Source organism: Schistocerca piceifrons, chromosome 2 (genome assembly GCF_021461385.2).
Source record: "Schistocerca piceifrons isolate TAMUIC-IGC-003096 chromosome 2, iqSchPice1.1, whole genome shotgun sequence".
Classification (NCBI taxonomy): Eukaryota; Metazoa; Arthropoda; class Insecta; order Orthoptera; family Acrididae; genus Schistocerca; species Schistocerca piceifrons.
In genome coordinates this window covers 992,863,471-992,872,058 of record NC_060139.1, presented here as the reverse complement: position 1 = coordinate 992,872,058, position 8,588 = coordinate 992,863,471, and the positions used below count along the sequence as shown (strand labels likewise).

The 8,588-nt window shown below is 42.5% G+C and overlaps 1 protein-coding gene across 1 annotated transcript in view; it reads right to left on the bottom strand.

The window, feature by feature from the left end:
- Positions 1 to 3,497: 3,497 nt before the first annotated feature.
- The window catches only part of LOC124776603 (cell division cycle protein 123 homolog), a 114,111-nt gene continuing 109,020 nt past the window's right edge, over positions 3,498 to 8,588 (bottom strand). The window contains exon 8 of the mRNA XM_047251673.1: positions 3,498 to 3,773. Within this exon, the coding sequence (XP_047107629.1) occupies positions 3,735 to 3,773 (39 nt within the window). The 3' untranslated portion in view covers positions 3,498 to 3,734. The remainder of the gene's footprint in view (positions 3,774 to 8,588) is intronic.

The window sequence follows — 8,588 nt, the reverse complement described above, 5'->3', positions numbered from 1 at the left end:
CGGAAATTGCCAAAGATCGTTTTCGATACGAAAATTTTTTCGAGTATTGTTGTTTTCGTCGCTAAATTCTGCAGAACTATTGAAATTTTGTACAAACAACTCTAGAACTATGCTACATCTATCAAGAACTGCGAAAAAAATGTATATTTCTCGAAAAAGGGGTGCTAACTTCACACGACTCAGGCTACGACTGTGGAGGACGCTTCGTTGCTGGTGGCACACTGTGAAGGCGAACGAATGAGCAATACAGGAATCCAGTGGCCGTCTAGTTTTGAGAACATTACAAACACAGTGAGTGCAGCACCAAGTGGTCGAGGGAGTGGCGGCTGGAGTCTCCAGGTCCCTCTCTTCTCCTGCTGCCCGCACGATTCTTGGTGTTGGAGAAATCGGGCAGTGCCTGTCACTGTGCTGCGTTGCCATGTACTTAATATTCCACAAGTAAATCGTGTCTTTTCGTCGGTACCGCTGTTCTATTGACAGTCCTGTGCGCAAGTTACCTCCGTCCGAACGGGCCTCTGAACGCCCAACGCCACCGACCGACCGCCGTGTCATCCTCAGCTGACAGGCATCACCGGATGCGCGTGTGGAGGGTGGTGTGGTCAGCACATCGCTCACCCAGCCCTTGTTAGTTTTCATGACTGGTGCCGCTACTTCTCAAAGTAGTTCCTCAATTGGATTCCGCTGGCTGAGTGCACCCTATAGTTCAATTCTTTTTTCTTGGCGGTTCGCGTATGCCCGCCCAGACGCGGGAGATTGCTGCATTGCCAGTTGTACGCGCCAAGAGAAGCAGCGCCATAGTACAGGGTTATTACAAATGATTGAAGCGATTTCACAGCTCTACAATAACTTTATTATTTGAGATATTTTCACAATGCTTTGCACACACATACAAAAACTCAAAAAGGTTTTTTAGGCATTCACAAATGTTCGATACGTGCCCCTTTAGTAATTCGGCAGACATCAAGCCGATAATCAAGTTCCTCCCACACTCGGCGCAGCATGTCCCCATCAATGAGTTCGAAAGCATTGTTTATGCGAGCTCGCCGTTCTGGCGCCTTTCTTGGTAGAGGAGGTTTAAACACTGAATCTTTCACATCACTATGCGTGAAACTTGCCCGCACGCGTTCAACCGTTTCTTCGCTCACTGCAGGCCGGCCCGTTGATTTCCCCTTACAGAGGCATCCAGAAGCTTTAAACTGCGCATACCATCGCCGAATGGAGTTAGCAGGTGGTGGATCTTTGTTGAACTTCGTCCTGAAGTGTCGTTGCTACAGAGACGTGCTCCCCGCATTCCGCGCTGTGCACGATTTTGTCATCACTGCACTGCTTGCCTGTGCAGACACATGGTGTTTCGACTGCTTTGACACACTTATCATTCGATTTCAGAAAACAATTTGGCCCAATAATTTGATTTTTACACATCTTCTTGACTGATACCTTCCCCCCATAAATGACTTAATTTTGTTTCGATGTTCAACGCAGTTATTGTGCAGCATTAAATGTAGTAAACCACTGCACGAAATGTTGAAGAGTTTACAGAGGTAAAAGTCCATAGCGTATACCTTCCGTATGGTTGATCTCAGTTGCCAATAGAAAGTTCAAAAAATTAGATTCAAACGAATAAAATTCATGAAGTAAGACACTTCGATATTGTTTTTAAACAAAGAAATAATTAAGCACAGAAGACGGTTTGAACTCAGAAACTTCCGATTAGCAGCCAAACACTTTAACCATTACGCTAACGCAGCTCATCATTCAACATAGTCCTTGGAGGACTTTAAACTAGGACGCAAAATACCGACAAACACTGTTGGTATGACTATGTATTACTCACGTTTCGTCGAAGTACAATAGGAAATAAACAATTACCGCTGTTCTTTATTGCATAAAAGCGATTAGTGAGAATAATACAAACACCTTTCCTTGCTATCATCTGAATTAGGAGGCTTATGGCTTGTTTGGTTTAATTAATTAATAGAATATGAAGCAATTGGTATAAAGAATGCTTTTTCCAAACTTTCTATAAAAGAAATTCTGCTATCAAGACATTGCTTTCGTTCAGTTACTTTATTTATGACTGAACGTTTCTAAAACTGAAGACACTCGTCCGTGCTCCGTACTGCAGTCGAGCTCTGGCAACGTCGTTCTCTGTTCATTGGCTGACTGTGTTCTGTGACGTCAGATGCGCAAAACGAACCTAAACTCGGCCGCCGTCATAAATGACACGCACTTTAGTTGCCAACAGCGCCCGGTAGACCTCGACGGTCACCCATCCAAGTGTTAGCCAGGCCCGACAATGCTTAACTTCAAACGGGAACCTGTGTTACCAGTGTGGCAAGGCCGTTAGCGAAGGTTGCTTTGAATTAACTGAAAGTACAATCTGGCAGGTTCAAATGACTCTAAGCACTAACTACTTAAACCTAACTAACCTAAGGACATCACACACATAAATGCCCGAGGCAGGATTCGAACCTGCGATCGTAGCAGCAGCGCGATTCCGGACTGAAGCGCCTAGAACCGCTCAGCCACAGCGCGGATTTGATGTTAAAGGATTAGGCAAACTGTATTTCTCTCCGTAGTGCATCTGCAACTTTTTCTCCATCACAGTTAGTATATTCATTCCATTTGCTTTTTTTTAATTATTATTATTTCGTCGAGGTATATGCCATGTTAAGTCGCAGGTCTCTTGAAGAAATTTAAGTTGTAATCTCACGCCCGTTTTTTCAACACTGCTTATTTCGCTTGGTTGCAGCTTTTTTGTTATATTTGTTTAATTAGCAGGTAAATTTCTCGTGTGCAAGAGAGAGCTATGGATCTATTTGGGTTATTTCTAAGTATTTGTGCTGCTAATTAAAGGCCGAGAACGCAACACCGCCGCAACAAAAAGCTCAGTCCTTCCACTCAACAGTCCTAGCGCTGCTGCATCACTATAAACCTTTTTCTTTTTATAAGTATTTGATCACTTTGATGGAAACTTTTCTTGCTCAATGATTGATTTCTGCATGCAGGCATCTGCAAGATGCACTACTTCTTCAGTTACAATACTATTGACTTTTTATGTCGTATAACTAGCAGTCAGTAAGTAAAATAATGAATCTGGATCACAATGAAAACAGTATATATTGCATTGTCTTTTCGAAGGCTACTGTCTTGAAACTCAGGCAAAATTACCTATTTTTACTGTTCCTGCGTGCTAAGATATACACCAAATCTGTGACTATACTACTAAACAATGATGGAACTTCTTTTCTGACATTCACCTTCTTGTTTATTTGTCATATTGCACACACTTCGGTCATTACAAGCACAAGAGCACACTGCATGTTCAACCTGTGGAGAGTCGCTTATTAAGAAAGAGCAGTTGCTGTGTTAATGAGGAATTTCCAGATCTTTCATTGTAATCGACTGTCTGAATTTGCTCGTACTGTAGTGAAAACGTTATTTATTTTTTCTTAGACAGGAGTAGGTAATAGGATGTAAAGAAGATGTGAAAGCTGTAACCGAAATAATCTCTATATAATTCATTTCAAGACTATTTAACATACAGGCATTTAAATGAAAAATTCTTCCAGATAATTATTATATTTTTATCTGACAGTGAATCTCATAAGCTTAAAAACATTAGCCACATGTAATACCACAGAATTAATTGACCATATAATAAAACGTTCACTCGGTTTTCTCTCCTCACAGTTTATAATATCGACAGATCCTCCTCGCTTGCAAATCATCGCTCAGCTTTCTTCAGTGCGGCCGTTCTGTTGCCTGACAGCCTGTAAAGAAAAACGGAGTGTCATGTACTTTAATACTGTGAAAAAAATATAGCTTTAACTTAGTGCTGTACGAAATTATTTAAACGTCATGACTCAATACATTATGGTGCGATTTGGAGCAAGCTGTAGTAGGCTATAGACGCAAAGTAAAGACTGGAAGGTAAAGCGACGCTGTTCGCTGGTGACATTATGCGTCTTGAATGGTTAACGAATCCGCAGACAAAGACGTAATTTCTATTCCTAAGGTCCAGCCCGCACTGAAGAACTTTGTTGTAAAACGTTCTATGGAAACAGTTCAAAAATGTTTTGTGGCAGTTCAGAAACAGCACTTCCTTCCGCCCATCCCCACACCTCTTCCTACATCTAAAAAAGTCAACACGTGTGCTGTTATGACGATAATGTAAATATTTTGAATGTCATAAATGTACTTAAACTCAATATGGGACACAAAACTTCGTAATACATGTAACATAAAGAGTAATGAACAGTAGAAGTTATAGTTGCAAGAGAATAGTTTATTAGTTGATGAAAAATAGAAGAAAAAACTAAAGATTACTATCAGTTCATTATTTCGAATCTGGATGACAAACGGCAACTGTGATTTAAATTATCGGCTGCCTAGGTACGATATGCAACCGTTCGCTGATACGATTCATTGTACCTTGTCAGACATCTTTTCTACTAATGCCGGCGTGTTACAAGGTTGCATTCTCTCTCCAGTACTGTTAAATACGGTGACCACGTTATGGGGCAGGTTCTTTCAGACCTGGTATGACGACATCGTTGTAAGGGCAGGAAAATTAAGTAGGGAGATGACATTCTGATAACTGCAACAGACGAGCATCAACTGGAAAGCATCATGCGATGGCTGTCCGAACGACAGTTATAGTAGAAACGGCGACACAGGAGGATTATCGAAAAATAATAGAAAAGACTAAAGACCTCGGCACTCTTATTTGTGAAGGACCGCGAAAACGCAAGCCACTAGTGGCAGTATATCACGTGCCCAATAGGCTTACCGAGGAGGAGTTTCTAGAAAGCCTTTACGAGCAGAATCTAAGCGGTGACACCACGAAAGGAGACTTACAGGGAGAAGTCAAAAGAAGATTTTAAACACGTCCTAAGGGAAGGAGTTACAGTCATCAGGTACTGGAGGCCAGCTCACACCTGTACAGATTCCTTACACGAAGACAGATTGTCTACACAGACTTCGAATCACTCTCTGTGGAAGACTATACAGTAGTAAACTAACGTTTTAAGTGTTGTGACCTAGGAAATAGGACTAAAACCTGCTGAAAGTCCGACGTTACCTGTGCCAAGTGTGGCAACAAACGACACAAGCGCACTGAGTGCACATTCGAGGCTTGCGTCTGCGTCAACTGCAGATACAGAGGCCGTTTCCGCAATAAAACAATAGGAGGTGAATGTCAGACCTATAAAGAATTGCATGGACGGCTCCTGGACAGTATAGACAATGGCAGCTAAAATCAGCACACACACAAGAAACGCGAACATCCAAAGCCAATCACCCAAAACACATAAATACAAATCACTGTCAACATTACAGGGAAGCTACCAAAGAGCAATTTTCTGGAGAAGACAAATGAATCTTCTGGCGGGGAATTACTACGATAATAAACTCATCGCGCCCCTCACACTCTCAACAACGTTACAGGATAGCTCTATTAACGCGATAGAATATATAGATGACATGACAATCGGTGGCTCCATCCACTACGAGGCGGCAAAGCAAATCAAAAGACAATTACACCGCTGGATAAATAACATTAACGTAGAGGATAAATGAGTTGGAAGATGAGTCTACATATATTGCACACAAAAAGATGTACAAACAAAACCGACATACTCATTCACAATTCTCCCAACCGAAGTACATCACATCATACACACAAGACGAACACAAACCGGAATCATCATCACATGGAAAACCCTATGACACACGTAAATGTGAGCAGTACATTAAGCAAGTAAAATTTGTCTCGTGAGGCACTCTTCACCCAGACAAAAGGAACAAGGAATAGAGAAATACATAGAGCCTGAATCAATAGACACCGAAACAATCAGGCCACAAATCAATACAAAACTCAGAACTACCGGACCCAGACTTATAAAAGTAGACAAATTAGATGAGGACAAATCTGAGGGAGACACATGTCACATTTGCAACGATGTCAACGTGCGTCTAGAACAACCACCACTACTAACATCAACAAAGACACCATAACACATACAGTCAGTCCCACACACATCACCACCATCGCCGACACCACACCAGCAACATCACCGACATAATTGAGAAACGTGTGAAGGCAAGAAAGCATTGAAAAAGCGTGTGACAAAATGAAGAGTAACCATATGACATCCAAAGAGGTCTTAAAATGTCTCCCAATCAGCGGCCAACACCAAACCACAATCCATCTAGTACCACCACAGAAACCGCAACAGAAACCACCACCAACAGGAAGCCAGCTACGCCTAATTATGATAATTTAGAATTTAACTTACTTTTAAGTAGGCTAGAGAAAAAAGAGATACTGCAGACAGCGTAGCGGATGATACTTAGACTGTGCCATTCAAAGGGAGATTCTCTCTGTTTTCCAGTAACTGAGCAGACAGAGAGAATCATCCTAAGGACAGAAAACATTACTATGTCAGCAGAGCCGCTGCTCAACCGCATGCTCCAGGTCTGCTTGCGCAGGTCACAATCATTCGACTTGGACAAAATATGTACAGATCATGTAAGATCACAGACGAACACATTTTGATTACTCACAGACAGGTAGGAAATGACAAGTTTGTTTGTGTGGCCATCCTCCGCAGTAAGCATATAAATACTTGTTTTGAAAATAAAGCTGCCTTTTCCTGCTGCTAGTTACTTTATTTATGGTTCAAATGGCTCTGAGCACTATGGGACTCAACTGCTGTGGTCATTAGTCCCCTAGAACTTAGAACTACTTAAACCTAACTAACCTAAGGACATCACACACATCCATGCCCGAGGCAGGATTCGAACCTGCGACCGTAGCAGTCGCACGGCTCCGGACTGCGCGCCTAGAGCCGCGAGACCACCGCGGCCGGCTTACTTTATTTATCCCACACGCGTTTTGCCTTCTCCTGTTCTAAGGCATCACCAGTGGGATCTATAACGATACAGTTTTGTTAGTTTTAGATTATTAAACAGTTCACTTCGCGATTTTTTTTGTAAAAAAAGTAATTACTTACGATTTGCTGATCTGCGTTTCCTCACATCTGGTCTGGAGGTCGCACTACCACTTTTATCACTGCCATATAATCACATCTTTGTCTTATCGCCTTCCACACACTGTCCGTACGTTGTGAAAAACAGTGTATCGAGTGACAAAAGAACAGTAGACAGCCACAAAAAAGAGTGAGAAACATGGTGAACAGCAAAGATTCAGGAGAAGCTACTGTGTAAGCGCTTACAAATATCCAGAGCTCTCAGGCGTATGAGCGAACACCAATTCGGCTTCGGAACTGGCAGATCAATAGATGATGCCATCAACCAGGCTCTACTTATAGATAATACTACAACACAGAAATACGCCATGGCAATAATGATTGACAACGCCGGGGCATTCGATAATCTCTGGTGGCCCGCAATGTTTCAGAGGTTAAGACATCTGGAGGTACCGCAATCACTGTACAACAGTTTCCTAGACTTCTGTAAAGACCGAGTAGCCGAATATCAGATGCACAACCGGAAGATAGTCAAAATAATTACCAAAGGCTGTCCTCAAGGGTCGATCTGCGGCCCCATCTTCTGAGACATAATAATCGAGCCTCTGCTACAACTTCTAGATGGGGATGACAGGTCAGACGGAATTATCGCTTACGCAGATGACCTATTAGTTGTAGTCACTGCAAACAACAGAGCCCAGTTAGAAGAGAAAGCCAATGGACTACTACAAACAATTACACAATGGTGTCACAACAATAAACTCAGGATAGCCGAAAACAAAACAACATACACGTTACTGAAAGGATCACTCCAAAGGAATCCTTCAGTTAAAACTGGGGACACAAACATCAAACGAGCACACGTTACGCGCTATCTTGGGGTACACATAAATGAGAAATTGAATTTCCACGAACACAAAAGGTTAACAACAGACAAAGCAGAAAAAAATACTACACAAATTGGTGAGGCTACATTCAAAACAGTACAGACTACCACTACCAGTCATACGGACATACCACTGTGCGCTCTTCGAATCAGTACTCAGCTTCGCAGCTAGCACGTGGGCACACAGACTAAACCTGGTCACCAACAAAGCATCAGTCGGACGATGGCAGAGAAGTGTTGTACTTGGGTATCGGCACCACCTCAGTGGATGCACTGTGTGGGTGCTCGGAATATGCCTCATAGATATCACGATCAAATACAGAGCTGCAAGGTACTGGCTAAAGGTGGGGAGACTAGGTAAGGTACACACAATAACTGGTGTGCCGATACAGACGATATGTCACCTTAAAAGCTGGCGTTAGGATACATGGCAAGGTGAGTGGGATTTAAGTGATAAGGGACGTAAACTGCACCACTTCCTCCCTGATATAAGGGAGCAGTTGAGAACGAAACATATCGATCTCAGTCGCGGTGTGGTAGATTTCTTAACCAGACACAGACCTTACCCACGCACTTGAACCGCGTTTTCTGAGGCAGACACCTAAATGCACATCCATGGAAGAAGATTCACCAGAACACACAGTCTTTTTCTGCGGACAGTGCGCGAACAATAGACATATACTTAACTTAGACTACACAGAAACAGATGA